This window comes from Halichoerus grypus, chromosome 3, assembly GCF_964656455.1.
Source record: "Halichoerus grypus chromosome 3, mHalGry1.hap1.1, whole genome shotgun sequence".
In the NCBI taxonomy this organism is placed as follows: domain Eukaryota; kingdom Metazoa; phylum Chordata; class Mammalia; order Carnivora; family Phocidae; genus Halichoerus; species Halichoerus grypus.
Window position 1 is genome coordinate 65501362 of NC_135714.1, and position 22621 is coordinate 65523982.

General features: G+C 37.7%; 1 protein-coding gene across 5 annotated transcripts in view; it reads right to left on the reverse strand.

The window, feature by feature from the left end:
• The window catches only part of RASGEF1B (RasGEF domain family member 1B), a 632901-nt gene that overhangs the window by 378900 nt on the left and 231380 nt on the right, over positions 1 to 22621 (reverse strand). The window contains exon 1 of one of the 5 annotated variants that reach the window (XM_078068828.1): positions 11556 to 11572. The exons of the other annotated variants lie outside the window; for them this stretch is intronic. Coding sequence (XP_077924954.1) covers positions 11556 to 11558 — 3 coding nt within the window. The 5' untranslated portion in view covers positions 11559 to 11572. Of the gene's footprint in view, positions 1 to 11555; positions 11573 to 22621 lie in introns of those variants that run through there. 5 annotated transcript variants of the gene reach the window in all.

The following is a 22621-nucleotide window of genomic DNA, read 5'->3' on the forward strand; positions in this document are numbered from 1 at the left end:
AGATGCCCCTAATCAGGGTCATCCCATTGTTCTTCCCAGCGCAGAATATCCTAATCTGACCTGGTAGGAGCTAAAGGGAAGAGGGATTGAAGGAACTGAGACAAATGAGAGGAGCAGAATATTTCTGAACATTTTGACTTTAAAAGAATAATAAAGAAACGCTACACTAAAATTCTACGTCTATTAGCCTCTATAATTTTCATGTCAGTAGCTATGATACTTTAAATACCAGGAGTACATCAATTGTTTTGAAAGATTATTACTCAGTATTTGGGAATTTAGATCCTTAAGATCCCTCTAAATCTTGACTGTAATCTCTACTGTCCCTTATGATAAACACCTTGATAGAACTTGATCCATACTGTAGTGTAAGCTCATCGAGGCCAGAGGCCAACTCTTTATCATCTTTGTACCCTATACTTTAGCACAGTAATGGGCATAAGAATGAGGACTCAGTAGGGACTTCGTAAATGTTTGTTGAATGTATAGTGAATAAGGTGAGGGAGGCAAGGGGGAGGAAAAAGGAAGAAGTGGGGAAGGAGGAACAAAGGGATTTAGACAGGGAAAGAAGGAAGAGTAATCCTAACGTGGGGACAATATTCTAGAGTAGGAAAAGTGTTATGAGTTGAATTGTGTCCCCCAAAAAGAGATGCTGATGTCCTAACCCCTGGTACCTGTGAATGTGACCGTATTTGGAAATACGGCCTTTATAGATGATCCAGTTAAGATGAAGCCATTAGGGTGAGTCCTAATCCAATATGACTGGTGTTCTTATAAAAAGTGGGGAAATTCAGGAGCACCTGGGTGGCTCAGTCAGTTAAGTGTCTGCCTTTGGCTCAGGTCATGATCCCAGGGTCCTGGGATTGAGCCCCACATCGGGTTCCCTGCTTTTCAGGGAGCCTACTTCTCCCTGCTGCTCCCTCTGCTTGTGTGCTCTCTCTCTGTCAAAGAAATAAATAAATCTTTTTTTAAAAAGGGGGGGATATTTGGACACAGAGGGATGATGAGGTAAAGACGGCCATGTGATGATGGAGGCAGAGACTGGATGGATGAAGATGCAAACAAGGGAACCCTGAGGATTGCTGGCCACCACCCGAAGCTAGGGACAGGCAAGGAAGGATTCTACCCACAGTCTCGGAGAGAACACAGCCCTGCTGACCCGTCGATTTTGAACTTCTAGCCTCTAGAACTGTGACGCAATAAACTTCTGTTGTTTTAAGCCACCCAGTTTATGCTTTTTATAGTAGCCCTAGCATTTTAATACCATAGTACATAACCAGTATCTCTCCGTACTAATCAACTGTAACAGTGATTGACAAGCCATTCCTATGGAGGGGCAGATAGTAAATATTTTAGACTTTGGGAGCCAAAAAGTCTCTGTCACAACTCAACTGCATCAATGTAGCATGAAGGAAGTCATAGAAAATATATAAATGAATAAGGATGGCTGTGTTACAAAATAACTTTATTTTACAGACACTGAAATTTGAATTACATAGAATTTTCATGTGTCATGAAATATTCTTCTTTTGCTTTTTTTTCAACTACTTAAAAATGTGAAAACCACTCTTAGCTTGCAGGCTGTTCAAAAACAGGCAGTGGGCCAGATTTATCCTGCAAGCAATAGTTTGTCTGCCTCTGGGCACAGATCTAGGAATCAAAAACACCTGACTCTAGTCCTGATTCCACTGATTACTATTTTCATAACTGTGATTAAATCACTGGCTTCCATCTTCAAGAGAATATAATAGGGCACCTGGGTGGCTCAGTCGGTTAAGCATCTAACTCTTGATTTCAGCTCAGGTCCTGATCTCATGGGTCATGAGATCAAGCCCCATGTCAGGCTCTGCACTCAGCGGGAGGCTGCTTAGGTATTCTCTCCCTCTGTCTCTTCCCCCACTTGCACACGCTCTCTCTCTCTCTCTCAAATAAATAAATAAATCTCTAAAAAAAATAAAGATAATTTTTTTTAAGATTTTTTTATTTATTCATTTGAGATACAGAGATACAGAGAGAGAGAGAGCATGAGCAGGGGGAGAGGCAGAGGGAGAGGGAGAAGCAGGCTCCCCACTGAGCCAGGAGCCCGACGCGGAGCTCGATCCCAGGACCCTGAGATCATGACCTGAGCTGAAGGCAGACACTTAACGCCACCCAGGCGCCCCTAAAAATAAATTTTAAAAAAGAGAACATAATAGACTTTTCCCTACCCACATAGAAGGTTATTATGAGAATAAGATGAAAATCGTATACTTCAAAATACTTTGTATATATAATGGTATTGATACTTGGATATATTTACTCTGTCTTACTCTTCAGAAATAAATATTAACACTAAGGTCAGGGTGATGATCAACTGACTGAGTCATGGGGCCAGGGCAGGGTGGAAGCAAAGATATAAGCCCCTTCAATCACCCACATCTTCAGATATATCAGGGAAGTGGACAAGGAGATGCATACCACACACAAAGCTGTCAGAAAATGGACTTTCTGAGGTAAACAGCAAGTCCAAGGCAAATGGTCATCATCTTTGGTCATATTTGACCCTGGGCTACCGCTGAACCATGAATTTCTTCTTCTAGGGAACGTTCTGGACTAGGACAGTTTGCTGCTGGGAGGCTGTACTGTAACTCGGTTCCCTAGATTATCACTCTAAACAAACATTCATCATCCACTAAAGCTCCTCTGGCCATCTTGAGCCCATTTCTATAGTGCCAACAGTTAACAAAGCCATAAATATTACCCTCCATGCAGAATCATCTACCATAAGGAATTGGAACATTGCCACTGTGCTCTGCGGGGACTGGACTTGAGCTGACAGCTCCAGATTTTCAGGTCTGGCACAAGGTAAAGCCAAAGAGAGCACCAAAGAACAAAGAAAATAGTTCACAGGAGGAAATACATTTTCTCACACTGCATAGGGCTGTAGACTTCCCTGGAACTGAGTTATGCCCTTGAGGAGCCGAGAGCATACCTTTCCAAATTACTAACATAATTCACCATGGTCATAAATCCTTAGAAAGGATTTTTTACTCCAAATTAATTATTCCAATATCCTTCATTCCTAAGACTGTGTATTTCCTGGATGTAGGGATAAGTGTTGTCACTAAACTTATTCTCAGTTCCTGACTCCTCATACTCATGAATGAAGTGAACAGAAGAGAATCCACATCCTCAGCCGACTACTGGCTGCTACCAATATTCATACTCTCATCCTCCCTGTTGCATTCCTCCCCATTCCCACCTCCACCCTGGAACATCACCACCTGCCTTCCTAAGAACAGAGAAGAAAACCATGGTTATTACACATCTCTTAGCAACGTGACACCTTCTAAAAGACTCTTACATAAAAGCATGATGAGGCCAGAGATGTCCCTCTTGGGAGCAGGGCAGCTTAATGGAAAGGGAATGGGCCCAAATCCTAGCTCTGCCCATTGTATAGGGATTGGGGCTCATCACTTAAGTTCTCTGAGCCTAAATTCCTTATCTGTAAAATGGGAATGAGACCATTTACCCTAGAGTATTTTGTAAGAATTTAAGAGGATATGTGCTCAATAAAGAGTACTATTATTATTATTTCTGAGAACTCAGGACTTCTTCTCCAGCTCTGTCTCCAGCCACACTTATTCTACAGACTTCACAAATACCCATTTATAGGGCTATCTCTGTGCCACTAAGCCAATAATGGTGAATGGGAAAGAAGGAAAAAGCTACAAAGTTACTTGAAGCCTGGACTCTACAATAGCAAGTGGCTGGGAGCAGGGAGGAGGGATTGGCCTTTCCACCCTTGAATAATCTTTGGGTTATTATAAACTGGCAAATCTTCATGCTCCTGGTTAAACTAGATGGATAATGACTTATGCTATGAAGTATATTAGTCTCAAGCCTAGTTGTAGGTGCTTAATGATAAGATTCCCTCCTTCAAACTTCTCAGGAAAGATGGGGATTAAATTGGTACCAGCCTCGGGCAATGAAGTTGAAGGTGCTCAATCTTTGGAGGGGTTCTGACTAGCAGAGTGGTGGGGATATCTTTTATCATAAGGCTTTAACACAATGTTATTCTTTCTCTTTTTCATGGTAATTCCGTGTACTAATATATACCTAAATATATCCATCTTTAAAAAAAGAAAAAGAAAAGGAAACCAACTATGTTAATTTGTAATCCAAGCTGATGAATTACTGATGTGTAAATTTGAGGGTGGGGAGGAAGGGAGGAAGAAGGTCAAAAAAGAAAGACATTTTCATAATCACTGACTATTACAAATCACTTAAATGGACACACAACAATAATAGAGGGTGCAAGGCCCAATGTGATGGGTTCCTGTTTAAAAGCCCAACACTGTCATTAATAAATGAAAGGTGATGCACCATTATCTCAGACACTGTAAGTGATGGTTTGACCAAAAAACCAATGGCTACACAATTTTACTGTACACCAGAAGTAAAAAGATCTAGCTTGCCATAAGCACATTTCATAATTAGAGCACTGCCAGATGCAGTCCTTGTCCTCGTTCTAAATTGCTGCATCTTCATTTCTTCAGAGAGTTTATTTTGAGTTCCACCTGCACAAGCTCTCCAAGTGAAAGGCTAATAAGAGATGATTAAAGTGTTCCCCAGGGCTTGGGGAAATCCCATGCTTCATTTTTATTTTCAGTTCTTTCCAACTGCCCTGGGCCCATTTATTCAACAAACATTACTGAGCACTTATGTTGCAGGCATTAGGCTGGGTTCTGCTGGGAGGATATTGATGAATGAGATGTGACATGGGCCTTGAGAGATGATAAGCAAATCTGTGAAGCTTCCATATTCTTTGGAGAAGTTCTACTGAGTTCTGACCCTAGTTTTCTTCTCTTCTATATGTCTTCTTTTCTTCCTGTGTGATCTCTTTTTACTTTGTGCCACTTCTGAACTTTGTACATATTTCTACAATAACCTTCACCCCACTATATTGCACTTATCTGATTATGCCCCTGCCCCTTCTTTGGAAGCAGAGGCCATGCCATATTCATATTCCTATTCTAAATGTCACAATGGCTGGTATGGAGATTTTTTTTTTAATTTATTGAATATGAACATAATCCATCTACTTCTATGGCTTCAACTAGTAGTATATGATGATCATTCTAAATGTGTGTGTTCATCCCTGATCCCCCCCAAGCTTCAAATTCATTATTTTATTAAATATCTACTGTGTATTAAATATCTGCACTGGAATGTCCCACAGGCATCTCCAACTTGAGTTGTCCAAAACTGAACACATTGTATTCCCCTCCTGAAAAACTGTCACTAATTGTTCATATATTGCTTAATGGTGAGACCATCATATTCCCTCTTTCAACCACAAATCTCAATGTCTTTTTGACTCGTCTCTCTTCCTTACCCATCACATTCTATTGATTCATCTACAGGAAACTCTCAAGTCATAAAGCTTTCTTCTTAATAGTCTAAGACTAGTTATAGTTAGGCACCAACCGTTTATAATAGTTGAAACCAAGTTATAATTGAGAGTGCCTAGGAAAATGTGTGATTATAAGAAATAAGGAATTGGGACAATTTTTGATATTTATTAAGATGAAGAGAAAGAAGAACCAACTAAAGAAATTAAGAAAAAGCAGTCAGAGGAGGAGAAGAGCCAGAGTGTTATCATAGAATAGCACTTCCTAAAAGAAACCTAGGAGAGCACTTCCTCAAAGAAACTCTCCCTGATCTTCCAAATCAGAACTAGAATCCCATTCTCTATACTCCCACCTCATACCATACTAATCCCTGTGAGACTGCTTATCACAGTACACTTTAACTGTCTACTTGTCTGCACCCCTCACAGAATATTACTTCCCCAAAGGCAGGAACTATGTCAGTGACAGCATATGGCACAGTGCATGAAACATAGGTAGTGCTCAATAAATATTTGTTGAATAACTGAAGAGATCAATGATTAAATAAATGAGTGAAATTCAGTCAAGAGAGCACATAGGTTTGAAATATGCCCCTGACTTTAGTATTTAGGAAGATACTGGGTAACTTCTATTCTTTTTTTTTTTTTTATATTAATCACCATCATCATTAGTTTTTGATGTAGTGTTCCATGATTCATTGTTTGCGTATAACACCCTGTCCTCCATGCAGTACATGCCCTCTTTAATACCCATCACCAGGCTAACCCATCCCCCCACCCCCCTCCCCTCTAGAACCCTCAGTTTGTTTCTCGTCTTTTGCCACATATACCCATATAACTCATTGGTTTCAAGGGAAGATTCAAGAACGTGAAACAAAATGAAAAGCCTCATGGCTGTCACTTGGCCTTCCTTCCCAGAGCCATCACTAGAAAGATGGATGGATGGATGGCTCTGAATGGGTGAAAATGGGTTTTATCCAATGGGTTTCACCCAGATAGCATATGAGTCATTACCTCCTTTAAGAGATGGAAAGTTAAACACAACATTTCAAAATTGCTTCAGCAAATAGTAATCTCTTTAAGCCACGGAAACTTTAAGCAAATTGTGATCAACTCATCTCTTAGCAATCTTGAATTTTTGGCTCCTACATCCTGTACATACTATAGTCATATGCCCTCTATTTGGGAAATCATTGCAAAATAGGACAAAAGATTATTTATCATCGTAAGACCCCAAGTTGCTGATATAAAAGGAATATTTTAATGACAAATTCCTAGACAAATGAATGGAACAGTACTTCCAACAGATTGCTAATGTTTTGTTTTTAGATTCACAAATGAGGAGAACTTGAAATAAAGAGGATTAGAAATGGGAAACATAAGTACAGGCTATAGACAACAAATGGCCTTCAGGACATGAGGTGAGGAATTAGAAGAGAATGTATTTCAGCATTTTCTAAGAGCTGCAGGAAATTGAAAAATTAGCCACCCCGGGCCTGTGCAAACACAATGATGACCAATAAACTGCCTTTGTTCTCTTGTCCTTTCTGACTTTACCAGTGAGTGTCATTTGCATACAAGGGACTATTACAACAAAGACCTTTGAAAGAAATTTGCTTGGTTCCTCAGCCTTGCCCCTTGGGAAGTTAAGGAAGACCAATTAAATCCTTCCCATCAACCACACATACAGACTGGATCTCCAGGACACTTGTGAAATCTGATTGAAACCATATTCTAAAACAGATAAACCAGCTTCCTCTAAGTTAGAAGCCTTTTTTTTCCCCCCCCAAGGCATTTTGAAAACCATTTCCTAGAGTGGTCTGCCAGAAGATGAAGGAAATCCAAATGCCCTGAGTGAGTTGTGCTGTACCCCAAGCTGCAGGGACACTGTTTACTCTAGGAAGCCCATGGCACAACAGAGAAACGATTCACATCTCAGGGACATCAAGTCTCACTCCATCCTTTTGATCACAAAGAATTAAGGCTGGAGTTCAGCAATACCATTTCTATACTGTTTAACTGGACATCTCAACATTTTTAAAGGGCTACGAAAGGACAACTGTACATTGTTCAAAGAGAGCTGGGTGCTATGGGCTGTTAAAGAGAAGCAGTGTACCGCAAAATATCAGTGTAATTAATATGGTAGTAGAAGTATAAGACTTGTAGTCAAAATACATAAATACACTGCCTTGAATAGTGACCCATTGTAACAGCATGACTCTGTACAAGTTACTGAACTTTCTGGGCCTCCTTCACTCTAAAATGTAAAGTTTCCCTGACTGTATAACGAAAACAAAAAAAAAAAAAACCCACTTCACAGCATGGTGAGGATTAAATATGATCATATATGCACTTAGCTCAGACACCTGGTGGATATTCAGTAAATATTGTTTTCTCTTCTACTCTGAGCCTTTTTTTTTTCTAAAGATTTTATTTATTTATTTGAGAGAGAGAAAGACAGAGAGCGTGAGAGAGAGAGAACATGAGCAGGGGAGGAGGGGTAAAGGGAGAGGGAGAAGCAGACTCCCCACTGAGCAGGGAGCCCAATGCAGGGCTCCATCCCAGGACCCTGAGATCAGATGGTGACCTGAGCTGAAGGCAAACACTTAACCGACTGAGCCACCAAGGCGCCCCCACTCTGAGCCTTTTTTAAAAATTTAGAATAGAAAAGGAAGTTTATCTATCAAACAATTTTTGACATAGCACTAAACTAATAAATTAAGATGGGTATACCATAATAGCAGATACAGTATTTTATTACATAAGACATCACTAAAAAAGAAAAAATGCCACTAATTATATGTTGCCATTGATTAAAGCGTTAAAATTTCAGAAATGTTAAAATATGAAAATATTAATGTTAAAATATGCACATATTTTCATAAAATCAATGAAATACAGTTAAGTGCCTAGGATTCCAGATAAGCTCGGAGATACAACAGAAGCAAGAACCAGGAAACAGAAAATTCCATATTTCCTTCTGTGGCTTACTGCCTTTATCTTGAAGAGAAAAAAATCATGAATGTATAGGCCAAAGTGTCAAGCAATTGTTCAGTTGGGAGTTCCTTTAAATACCAGCTTACCCAATTTACACCAGTAACTAGATATACAGAAACCGCCTCTGAGGGAAAAGGCAAATGGAAGAAGTAAAGGGCATTTGAGAAGGTTTAACCATCTGCTTTTTAAAATCATAGTTAATTTCCATCTTAGGGTTTCCTTATGTTTGAGTTTAAGTATTAAGTACGTAATTCTAAATCTGCACGGAGACTACATGGTAGTAGCTCTGTGGCTTGTAGAGGGACACTTAGAGCTCTCCTGACCACTGTTATGTAACCTATAGCGACATTTAGTGGTGGCTCCCTCAAATTACAACCAGGTGTCCCAAAGGGGTAGGACAATTGCTGGGACAGAATGACTAAGCAAAATTCTCCTTTATCCACAGTGTGCGTGATGCCTCCATAATCTTGCCTGACAGGTTATTAAAATCTCTTCTGGAGGTTTTCTTCTAGAAGTAGTAGCAGTTAATATCATTGCAATCTTATATTGTACAGAGTTTGGTATTCTCTGCATATCCTTTATTTCATTAATAGAATTATAGAGTTAGAATATACCCTAGGGATTATCTAATCCAATTCTCTCATTTGCAGATTATAAAACCGTGATCAAATATGCTAGCCCAAGGTCATACAGCTAGGTAGAGGCAGATCCAGGCCTTGAACAAGGCCTCCCAATTCTGAAAGTATTGTTCCCTCAATTAAATTATTTTGCTGTCCATAAAGTGCAGATTAAAGTATTAGCTATGCATATCTTTCAACAGTTATTCATTGAGCACTTAATACGTGGTGAAGTGTATTAAAAGGATATTTACAGTTGTCAGTTTGACATGAATTAGGGACTGATACATTTAAAAAAAGTCAATGAAAACTAGTAATTAACACTTATATAGTTGTGACTACCCAATGAGGTGGGTACAGTTATTTTCCCCATTTTACAGCTGAAAAGATTGAAGCATAGAGAGCTTCTGGTACTAATTACTAACTCAAAAAAAAAAAAAAACCATAAAAGTTACATAGAAAAGTAAATGCAATCATAACATACCATATGGTTTAGCTATAATAGTAACACAGGCTGAGTAACATAAACCACAGGTATAATGATAATAGCATAGGCTCAGTAATATAAACCACAATTTTTAGAATATAACCACACTTGGGAGACAAGGTGGAGAGTGTTTGTTGAAGAATGGGGCCAGGGAGTCAGATATAGTAAGGATATAAGAAAACTAAATCATCAGTTTCTACAGCAAACATCAATGGAAACTATCTAAACTGAAAAATCAAGACAAAAATAACAATATAAACATAGAGGTAGGTGTGTGGAGGTAAATCCAGATTAAAAAAAGAGTTAAAGTGGTTGCCTATGGAAAGTAGACTCAAAGGTGGGGAGGGGTGCTGTTTTTAATTATAAGGTTTATAGAACTATGTGATACTTTGAAATATATGTGCATTTAGACTATGATAAAATATAAAATCAAATTTTAAAACTAAGACATAATAAAGGCATATCACTAAAAATATTGCTTTCAAATTATGTATAAAAAGACAATTCACAAGTATCTCTAAATTTTTTACACAATGATTTTATGTCATTTGTGAAAGATATAAAACATCAACCAGATGTTTGAGCACAGAGAGTCTGTGCTCAAATAAAGGCTTTATTCCTGTAATTAAAAGATGGGCAAATAAATACACATTGATATATTTTAAGTTGAAACAAAGTATTTGTGGATATATGTATTGTTTTTTATAATTCCCCTCTTTAACTGAGTTTTTAAATTAATCTAACCAGTATCCCAATCCTGTTGGTACAGAAATAATCAGTGCCATGGTATGTCATCCAGATTCCCTCTTCAGAACTGAGGCACTCACTCCCCCAGCTGCTGGGAATGTTGGCAGCAATAGCTCTCAGCTGAGTCACTCTCTAGTCATTACCTTCAGCCAAAAAATGTCATCTAGGCCAAGGTCGCCAACCCTTTTCCAATAAGGGTCAACATGGTGGTATAAAGACTTGGCACTTTTGACTCAAGAGCTCACTCCAGAGCTCTCCAGGGGACCATCTGAGGCCTATGTTGGAACTGCCCAGTCCTGCTTCCTTCCTGCCTTCCTTCCACGGGTGCTAGTCCCATCTCACATTCCCCCGTAAATTCCTTGTACACAAATCTCCATGTCAGAGTGTGTTTCCAGGAAATCTGACATAAGATAGCCAAAGAAGAGTCATTTTACTATTCTACTAAGTATACTACCATCATAATTTTGGTTTAAAAGACTTTCAAGAAAGAGTCCCTCTCAACACCCAAAAAACAAAGAATCCAATTTAAAAATGGACAGAAGACATGAACAGACATTTCTCCAAAAAAGACATACAGATGTCCAACAGACACATAAAAAGATGCAAGATGCTCAACAACACTAATCATCAGGGAAATGCAAATCAAAACTACAATGAAATATCACCTCATGCCTACCAGAATGGCTAAAACCAAAACTACAAGAAACAACAAGTGTTGGCTAGGATGTGGAGAAAAAGGAACCCTCATGCACTGATGGTGGATTGCAAACTGGTGCAGCTAGTGTGGGAAACAGTATGGAGGTTCCTCTGAACATTAAATACTGAATTACTATATGATCCAGTAATTCCATTATTGGGTATTTACCCAAACAATACAAAAACACAAATTCAAAAAGATATATATGCACCCCTGCAAATTGTAGCATTATTTACAATAGCCAAATTATGGAAGCAGCCCAAGTATCCATCAACAGATGAAAGGATAAAGAAGGTAAAGGGTGTGTGTGTGTGTGTGTGTAATAGAATATTATTCAGCTATAAAAAAAAGAATGAAATCTTGCCATTTCAACAACATGGATGGAACTAGAGAATATAATGCTAGGCAAAATAAGTCAGCCAGAAAAAGATAAATACCATATGATTTCACTCATGTGGAATTTAAGAAACAAAACAAATGAGCAAAGGGGAAAAAGAGAGAGATGGAGAGAAATCAGGAAACAGACTCTTAACTATAGAGAACAAACTGGTGGTTAGCAGAGGAAAGGTGGGTGGGGGAGGGGGGAAATGGGTGATGGAGATCAAAGAGTGTACTTACCATGATGAGCACTGAGTAATGTATAGAATTCTTGAATCACTATATTGTACCCCTGAAACTAATATAATACTATACGTTAATTATATTGGAATTAAAATTAAAAACTTTAAAAAAAAAAAAAAAAAAGAAAAAGTCCCTTGACTCTTTTACCTTCTTTTATTTAACTTCCCTTTTCAGAGAGTTTTAAATGATGCATGCCATGTACATTGATCTTATTTCATTGTAATGATGAAATTTATCTTCAAAATAATATTTATTTGAATATTTACTATATGCACATTACAGTGAAAAGTGAAGAGGGAGAAGGCAGAGAATACACAATGAATAAATGAATGAATAAGATACTTTTTTTTCTTCCTTGATGAGTTTATAATTTGCTAGAGATATCAAAGTGTACAATAATTGCTGTACAAACTAGAATGTAACAAAGAAGCAAACAGCTCTACGGAAACTCAGAGACAATTTGATTTTGTTGGTTTTGTGTTTGGTTGGTGGCAAAGGAGTGGAAAGAGAGAAGAGGAGACAAGTGAGGAAATGTTACAATTTCCTGCTTCATCTACTCAAAATCAACTAGCCTTTCAATACTGGTTTGGAGTAAGACAGATGAAAAAGTTAGAAAAGAAATTTCGGACAGATGTAACAGACAAGAGCAAAGGCTCAGAGGTGTGAAGAATGGTGCTGGTGTTGGGGAACAGCTACTAATCTAGTTTGACCGGAGCACCAAATGTACAAAAAGAATTAATGGGGTCAAAGGTTGGGGGGGAACCTACCCGGAAACATATCTTCTTGTTCTGTCACACCCTCCAAATCAGACACCCTAAGAGAAGAACAGTGGCTTTGACCAAGCCAGAGGTCATCACACATCTTTGGAGATGTCATAAGGAATGCTGATGACTGCCGTTTGGGCACCAGGCTAGCTAGGAGCCATGATGCCCAGACCTACTACAGACGCATTTGTTTTTCCATTGATCCACTAAAGACATCTCAGAGGGATTTTTCAGTCAAACCTCTTCCAAAGAGTTACTTTTGCATTACAGTTTGCCAAAAAAACAAAAACAAAAACAAAACCTATATCCATTTGAGGGAGAAAAAGGTTTAAAACTACAACTAAATTTCTACAAAATTATCTGTTAGTATTTCTAGATTTTGCTTTTTTACTATCATGAGATGCTTTTTTTTTTTTGTAATAGAGAGTACTTTGATGCTTGGTTATCTGTATTTCTAAGTAATTGCATCTAATTTAAAGATCCCCATAATTTAATTGCACAAAAGCAGTTTAATTCTCCGGGGATGCATATTCTTCTTATTCAATGCCTTCCTTATTTTATACTTCTACATACTTTGGTCTAAATTCATAGACTACCAGAAAACCATGGTCCAACCATGGTTTATGAGGTATTGAGGAGGGGAGTTGTACCCTCTATGATTTCTGATCATCAGTGGTCTAATCCCAGCAATCAATGTTTTTTTTTTTTTTTAATTTTGGACCATGTTTTTAACAATCACAGCCGTATTTATTATATGAAGATGTCATATTTGTAACTTTGAACTTTGATACAACCCACACTTTCACAAATATATCCAAAAAAAAATCTTTCCTATCCTAAAGTAGACTTTTGAACATAAACTGCCCAGGGACAACTTCAGCCCATTGTATGACAAAGCTGCTAGCTGACCACCAGTTCAATTCCAGCAGTGACACTATCTTTGCCTCTGTTGTAGTATCTTTTATGTGCAATTATTTAAGTATTTCATTTCTATTTTTTGCCCCATTTTTAACCAAAATGCAACAAAAACCAATTCACTCATATGCTAAAATTAATAACAAGAAATCAAATCATGATACAAAAAACAAAGGTAAAATGCCCACTGTAACTACTGTTTAATGTTATACTAAAAGCCAATGCAATATGAAAACAATAAATATTGGAAACAAAGACAAAAATATCATTGTTTGCTGATCACATGTCTGCTTAGGAAAAATAGTTCTAGGAACTCATAAAAGAATTTAGCAAAGTAGAAAAGTCAATAGATTTCTTATATTCCAAAAATTACATGAATAGATAAATTTCTAAGAATAAACTTAACAAGAAATATGTCTGACCCATATAAATTAAACTACTGAACTTCAATGAAATTCATAAAAGAAGAATCAATGGAGATAAATATCATGTTTTTGGATTTAAAAAAAAGCAAACTTTAGCTTTATCAAAAGAGACAAATCCCAACTTCAATCAGGAAATGATAAGACTTAAGCTTCTCGGGGCACCTGGGTGGCTCAGTCGTTAAGCACCTGCCTTCAGCTCAGGTCATGATCCCAGGGTCCTGGGATCGAGCCCCGCATCGGGCTCCCTGCTCAGCAGGAAACCTGCTTCTCCCTCTTCCACTCTCCCTGCTTGTGTTCCCTCTCTTGCTATGTCTCTCTCTGTCAAATAAATAAATAAAATCTTAAAAAAAAAAAAAAAAAAGACTTAAGCTTGTCAGTTGTATGTTCAATGGGGAAAAAATAAAGAACGTAACATGAAATAAGATAAATAGAAATAAACAAATGGAATAAATAAATAAATAAATAGAAATAAATGAAATAGTATCTAAAAGGGTAGGAGTGATTAGGATTTTAGAATATATTTCAGCTCTCTAGCACTAGCTCCTCACCCCACCCCATGACATCTTGAAATTTTGAAGTCCACGGATCATCTTTCATGCACATTTTCAAGAATGCATTGCCTGAAAATAGGCAATCATACTAATTCAGAGTTAATCGTATTTCAACATAGTAGTATAGGCAGATATTGAAACGAGGACATAATTTACAAGAGTACACCTGTGTCATAAAGCTCATGGCTAGTTAATAAGAAATAAAAGCTATTGTCATTTGAAATGTAGAGCAAAATTCATTGATCTCTACTAGAGAGAACAGAATTTATAACGAGAAAAAATTAAACAAGACACATGAGAGTCATGTCTCTATATAATTCAATACCATGAAAACCTGAGATAAACAAGACAAAAATGAAGACCCAGAGAAAGAAAGCCAAATGTGAGTGAATGATTAAATAAATATGTACTCAAGAGAGACACTAATCTATTAAAACATGGAACAGGTAGCAAAAAGATTGAACCAGGTTGATCTGGGTGATGGAGCTGTCCAGCTTCCCACATTCCATGCCAACATTGCAAACTTTGCTCTCTTGTTGGAAATCTCCCCACTTCACCAAGGAGGGATCAAGAATTTTTAATTAGTTAAGTAAAGGGAGCAACCTGTTGCTGTTCAAGTTCTCCATCTTTACAGAGAAGTTCACTACAGGGGCAAGAAACTTGTTATAAGATGGCAGATTTGGTCACTAATTTCATGTTTTTACATTCAGTTATTCCTATGAGATTCTTTACTCCTAGTACTTAGGAAGAGGTTTCCAAACCCCACCGTACATACACTTCTGTATGTAACCTCCTAAACTGTCCAAAGATACAGTTTAACTTCTTAAACTTAACTGAAAACAAACGGAACACTATACCAATTCTCTCTTTAGAAATAACTGATAATTTCACTTAGAAAGTATAATAGAACAGATCAGTTGAATACAAATGTATTAAGAGAGAAATGAATAAAGAAATTATTATTCAATTATAACTATAGAAAAATTAATTATGAAAAGAAGTAAAAACAGGACTTCATATGTTCTCCAAAAGATGTACCTTACCTTAGCCTTGGATTATTATCAACTCCCATTGTCAGACTCTAGGCCAGTTTGTTCACAGGGGCTGGCCAAGAAGGCCTTCTTTGGTGCCAAGCTTCTCTGGCCAAATATCAGCATGGGGACATCCCTGTGTTGGTAATCTCTAGCTAATTTACCAGCAGTCCAGAAACTCCACATTCAGTCAGAATGGCTCTTGTCTACTCCCAACAGAAAGCCACAGGTTTACCATCTTTGCTATGCACTGGAAGATTTTCAATATCAAGTTCTTCAATATATGATAGTGACCATGACCTACATCCTCAGAGGGTCCATAAGTCCCTAGTCCAAGAAAAGGTTTGGGTTTATTCCACAGCTCAACATATGTCTGTCTGACTGCACAGTGGGACAGAATTCTTGCCAAATAACCTGGCACTCTTCACCCTGGCTTTCAGAAGACTAAAAACCATAGAGCCAGTTTAAACAATCTGCCAAGACAATAAATTGGTATATCTCCCAAACAACTTCTTAACTTGGAATGAAAATAGACCTGGATAATTTCCCAATCTTTAGTAATCAAATACAATATATTAATAAATTCTTTCAAAATATATAGGAGGAAAAGAGTAAAAGACTCTAAAATCTCCTAGGCTGGTGGTATAGAAACTACCCAAAATATATTACACTTGTGCATAGGGAAGATTAACTATATCAGAGTGACTCAGATTTTTTATTCTGTATAAATACAGAGACAATCAAAATTTCAATTTCTCTCAATCTCTCTTTCGCCACATATTTGCACACAGTGTCTAGAATAATGACTACACAAAAAACTACTCAATGTACATTAATATGTGTTGAATGAACAAATAAAGAAATGCTGATCTCTAGAAGGAGCCCAAGGCTCTCCTCCATTTTCCTACTTCCACTCCCAAGAAGAGCATGTAATGGGGATGGTAGAGACAAGGATACTGTTGGGTTATAAAAGGTGAAGTTTGGGGTATGACAAAGGTTAAAGGTCTGCCTTCAGGCTGATGTGGTAATTTAGAATCCTAACTTCTTTTAGGATTATCTCTCCTGTCTTCTTCCTGTTGGATGCCCCACAGCAGGAGTACCATTCTTCACCTCCTTCTTTTACTCATCTTCCTTCATCACCTTCACATCTCTTCTTTAGAAAGGCAAGCAGAAAGTAGGGTTAAACCCAAGATAAATGAGTTCCATAAAAACTGCCTTAGTCCTTCTGTGCTAAGCCGGCTAGAGGCATGTCCTCCTCTTTCCTTGCTTCCCCTGACCACCAAGATGGATACAATAGTACAGAGTAAAACCCAAGAAGGAGGCTGGGGAAGTAATAGACCATGTTTTCAGTCAGACCTGCTTTGGAAAAAGGTATCATATTTACTCCCATCCGGAAGATCTGGGGACAACAGGATGGTTTGTGACCTAAAACCTCAGAGAGTAACAAGGAGAATGCATTTGTCTAGCATTTTTGTGTATGTATATATGTATCTTTACGCTCCTTAACTTTGGAGAAATGGCTGGTTAAGGATTTAAAATAGTTGATCATGGTCAAAATCATCTTGATATAATCAACACATAAATTTACAGATCAGTAAGAACTACTTTCAAAAATAGGGTTAGGGGCGCCTGGGTGGCTCAGTCGGTTATACGTCTGCCTTTGGTTCAGGTCATGATCTCGGGGTCCTGGGATCAAGCCCCATGTCAGGCTCCCTGCTCAGAGGGAAGTCTACTTCTCCCTCTCCCTCTGCAACTCCCCCCACTCGTGCTCTTGCTCTCTCTCTCTCAAATAAATAAAATCTTTTTAAAAAATAGCATTAAACCATTACTGCTCCAAAAGACTTCAGAGAGGTGAATACAATATAACACCTATAGGGCATCACTGTAAAACTGTGCAAAGTGAAGTAGGGGAGTGGGTGAAAGCCAGACCCTCTGGGAGGCCTGAGAACAAAACAGCACATAGAGTCTATGAAGAATCCAAGTAGCATAAAGTCCCTTCACATCCTCAAGGGGATAACAATCAGGTACCCAAGTTATCTATATATAACCCAAGCGAACTTCACCATGAGTAGAAGCAGAACTTAGAAGAAGCCCTCAGAAGACCTTAGTCTCATTTATAGTTAAGCCATGTTCACACCTGTCTTGGTCAATTACCTTCCCTACATTGGGACACTTAACATTTACTTTTTTTTAGATTTTATTTTTTATTTGAGAAATAATATTTGAGAGAGAGCAAGAGAGCACGAGAGAGAGAGCATGAGCAGCGAGGCAGAAGGAGAGGCAAAAGCAGACTCCCCGCTGAGCAAGGAGCCCGATGTGGGGCTCGATCCCAAGACCCTGGGACCATGACCTGAGCCAAAGGCAGACACTTAACCAACTGAGCCACCCAGGCACCCCTTAACATTCACTTTTGATAGCTAATATCAAATATTTTCATTATATCGCTGCTGGCAACTTATTTTGCACATAGAGAAGTTTAAAGGTGCCAAATTATTGAACCTCATTCCCACCTTTAGAGAAGTTTTTTTAAAAAGCCAAAGCTTATATGAGCCTAAGAATAGCTACTTTCTACCAGAGACTAAGTTGTATGAGAAACTAGGCAGGGCAGCTAGAAAAGATGATATTCAGACCTCTAATCCAGTTCCCTTATAATAGCCTTCATTATTTTTATGCAGGGGCACCTGGGTGGCTCAGTCTGTTAAGCGTCTGCCTTTGGCCCAGGTCATGATCCCACAGTCCTGGGATCGAGCCCCGCTTCAGGCTCCCTGTTCGGCAGGGGAATCTGCTTCTCCCTCTCCCTCTGCAGCTCCCCCTGCTTGTGCTCTCTCTCTCACACACACTCTCTCTCTCTCTCTCAAATAAATAAATAAAATCTTTAAATAAATAGTAAGAATTCTGCAAACAGCAAATCATTTCAAATGTGATTATAAAAGTGAAAATTTACATTCTTTTGAATCCTCTTAATTTCAATTTTCTCACCCTAAAGGTTTTCATAAGTCAGAACTGCTCTACTTCTAAAATCCTAAACTGTTATATCATGCTCTATGACAATAATCATCTGCCCATCCGTTTATATTATTCCATTTCTCCAAACAACTTCTGTTCTTTCAGTTGCCCAAAACTCCTAAATCTTTATTTCAATTCATAGACTTACTACTATTCCAAACTCATATAAAATCCTCTTAGATCTCTTCATCTGGATGATTTACAGACATACAAACTCAGCACGCCTAAATTAAACATCACTTTTCCCCATGAGCCCTGCCTTCTCCTTGAGCCCTGTGCTTCACATAAACCAAACTTCTTATTTATTTCCTGCTTTCCATTGTATAAAGGAGGCTATGGGCATTTTTTCTTTTTTAAAGATTTTATTTATTTATTTGAGAGAGAGAGAGCACATGAGAGGGGGGAGGGTCAGAGGGAGAAGCAGACTCCCCGCTGAGCAGGGAGCCTGATGCTGGACTCGATCCTGGGTCTCCAGGATCATGACCTGAGCCGAAGGCAGTCGCTTAACCAACTGAGCCACCCAGGCGCCCGGCTATGGGCATTTTTAAAGCATTTTTGAGAAAGTTAAAATTTTAAATTGTTTTGGCACTTTTCAATGCAGGTATTCGGGCAGTTTTTTGCTTTGTTGAGTTAGTTTTTTGTTTTTGTTTTGCTTATTTTTAATTGACAAAGTGCAGAGATTAACTTAAAAAGCAGCTCAACTTTACAGAGTTACATTTAACTGTATAGGGCCCTTCTTAACATTAAAAAATACAGACTTTTCAGATTTCTCTTCCTATACCCCTTTCTGGTACCAAGTTGAAAAGGAATGAGCAGGACCTCAAATAATAATAATAGCTAAATTTCTTAACACTTTGATCTATGTTTTCTAAATGAATTAATTTAATTTTCACAACAAACTCTATTTGATATAGTTTATTATCTAAACAAATACCTATTTAGATAGATAACAGTTTCTTATCACTCGTGAGGCAAAGGAGGATTAAATAAGCTTATATAGCAAATAAGTGGCAGAGTTTAGGTTCACATCCAGGCAGTTGGGATCTGGTACCCATGTTGTTAACTGCCATATTCTGCTGACTCATGCTGTTAAGATACAGTACATGTCTTTCCTAAATGGAAGCCATTATTCTTCTACATGAATGAAGCCAATCACACTGTGTCTTATACTTCAGTTAGCAGATATATACCCAAATGCCTATGACAATGAGAAAACCAGCCACTCCAAAGCAAACTGATCACTGAAACTTCCACAGATAAAAAGAATACTATCAGACAAAGTAAGGATTGAATTTCCTGCAACTACAGGTATTTTATCCAAGAAACTAAAGAGCAAGTAAATGTAATCAAGAAACACAGTTTAAATAATGAGAGGAAAAAGAAAAGACTTAAAGACACTGGTGAGAAAGTTGCAAAGATTGAAGATTCTGTTCATGTTAACATTAAATTATGCAAATAATATGCAAACCATGCAAATCTGCATGAAGACAGGGAGAGAGAAGTCGTGGTTGTTTTCTTTCTTTAAGCTTTATGTAAACACCTTCTGAAATGAACAGTGAGGGTACTGAATGTGAACTTCACAATAGTATGATTTTCTAGGTATTTTAACGTCAAGCTCTCAGAAAACTGAATTAACCACATACTCAAAAAGTATAAATGTGATAGAAAATGTTGTAATTCTTTTATCATTGTGGTCATTTTAAAATGGTATTTAAGTACCTTCTAGGACTCTCAATTTTCTGCCTTCATACAGCAAATCATTTCCCTTCTGCATTGGTACTGAAAAGCAGAAGTATCACTTACATCAAAAGTCAAGTATTTTACATCAGAATTGGTATCATAAAGGCGAAAAGACTCAATCTGACCATGAATATATTCTAATCCTTGTGCTGATAACTGAATTATCACAAACTCTAAAGCATAGGATAAAATATTTCCAAGATTAGGTTCTCTGAGATCATTTGCACTGGCTAATTCCTATACTTAGAGACAACTATTTTGACACCATATTATTCTGACTTTGGATGAAAAACATTACAAGGAAATGCCTACTCTTCAACCCATTCCAGTGACACAAAACAGCTATTTTCCTGCCTTTTCTGTGGAATCTATAACCTTTGAGATAAATGAAAAAGAATGCCTCAAACTAAGAAAAGTAGATGCATAGAAAATACAATAAGCAAGGAGAAAGCCAATTAAAAGGGCCCCCCAAAATTTCTGCCAGGTAATTCTTTAGAAAGAAAATCCACGACAGGAGAGCAGACATACAAGGATAAATAAAACATGATTTCTGCCTTCAATCTTCTCAGATTTTTAAACTTTTATCTGGAACCCAGGATATGAAGTTTCATATTAATCAAAGTGCAAACCATCCTAAAAGAAGCCCAGCAAGTGTTCATTAATAAAAGTAAACTATCCCTAGAAAATATAACAGGCCCTATCCTGTGTTGGTAGAATAAGACACTTAAGCTCTCTTACATGGTAAGGTTAGGAAGCAAACTAAATCCACTGGGTGACACCCATAAAATATTAGCAGTGGAAGGGACTTTAGAGAATCTATTCATCAGTCAGATGAGGGAACAAAAGGAAACCAAGACCAAGAGAAGTTAAATGACTTTCTCAAAGTCACACAGTTACTTAGTGACAGTGGAATGGGACTGATACCTATTTTTTACTTATGCCAAATAATTTTCACTCAAGGATTTCAATTATTTATGCTTTCCTAGACCCAAATTATCAAAAATGTTTGGCTGCTGACTGTATGCTCCATTAAAATTAGCAAGGAACATCTACTCATAGATGGCTTCCAGAGAGATCTTATCAAATATAATGGTAATCATGCCATTATCCTGCTTTAAAAAAATCCTCTTATCCCCAAAGGATAAAATTCAAAACAGGAAAAATATAGGTTCTTTCATGCATAATACCCCAGCCTAGACTTCCAGATCTCCTACCTCAGACTTTATATTTCAGAAACATAAAATTGCTTGTATTCTCAAAATGAGAAAGATTGTTTGACTCTGCCTTGCTTTGCACAGGCTCCTCCCTCCACCTGACACGGTCTTCTCCCACTTCTCCCATACTTTCAGAAAGAACTTCTACTCATCCCTTAAATTACATCTCTTTCCTAAAGACTATCCATTCTACCTTTAAAGATGGAATTAATCATAGCCTCCCTTGTATTTCCAACATTCCTCTGTTGTTGAATTAATCACATTGCTTGGCAATTACCCTCTCTCCATCTCTCTCTACTAGACCATGACACCTCAAGGGGACAGTCTGTAGCCTTGAGTCTTTACATCCCCAGCTACAAGTACATAAGAAGTACTCAATTAATATTTCTTGAATAAATGAATGGGATGAAGCTAAAACAGGTGTCATTATTTCTGTCTCATTTTGTTTATAACAGAGAGATCTAGTTCAAAATACAAATGACAACAATCAAGGTAAAGATGAACATTTGCAATTCTTATCCATTTTAAATTAGCAGAAAAAAATATTTAAAACCTGATTGTGGAAAAGGGGTTGCAGCAAAGACAACCATCTATACATAATGTGCATTGATTTAAGCAGTTTTTTTTTTTTAAAGAAAAGTTTTCTTGGAACAGGTGACCTTTATTACCACTTTGCTTTAATTGCAAATACTTTTAGTACCTGATGCCTATTAATTTGTCATCCCTGCCAAGAGCAAAGCCAAGAAACCACAAGAAAAGAAAAATAGACCTTTAAATGCAGGCAATAAAGAACTAGCTCTGAGTAACAATTACCGTGGGTAATGTAGGAACACTAAGTAGCCAGTACAGTTCACCAAATAAATTTCATTCTTAATTATGGAAAATAAAAAGGGTAAAATAAAAAACTTCATCATTCATTGTACATTATAGAAATCCAAAGGGAAGTATAGATGACTTCATTTTATTTTATGGAATAGAACAGTTTCACAGAGGCAACCTCGCCCAGCAGAAAGGGCCCTGCCTGCATATTCATAGAGATCTGCACGCAATCAAGGGGCAGAGGATCCAGATATAATTTGCCAACAACTCTCCAGCCATTCTGGAGGTCACTCCAATGATAGCAAGTCAATGAAGCTAAAGAAATATTTAGTTAGTGTTCATTTCTTCCTGAAAATGGATGGGATGCTAACCTTGGCATCAATAAAATATTTGTTAAATATCCATAATGCTTTGATGTTGCAGTATACCAGAAGATAAATATTCTAGGCATGCAACTATTCCCTTAGAAGTGAAAGTTCTTACGAGTTCTTGACTTTGGTGATTTCAAATCCACTGACCGGCCATGGAATCAATTACCCACTCCTGGAACTAGAGACAATTGGACTGGAGAGAGACAGTGTTCAAACCCATCCCATTT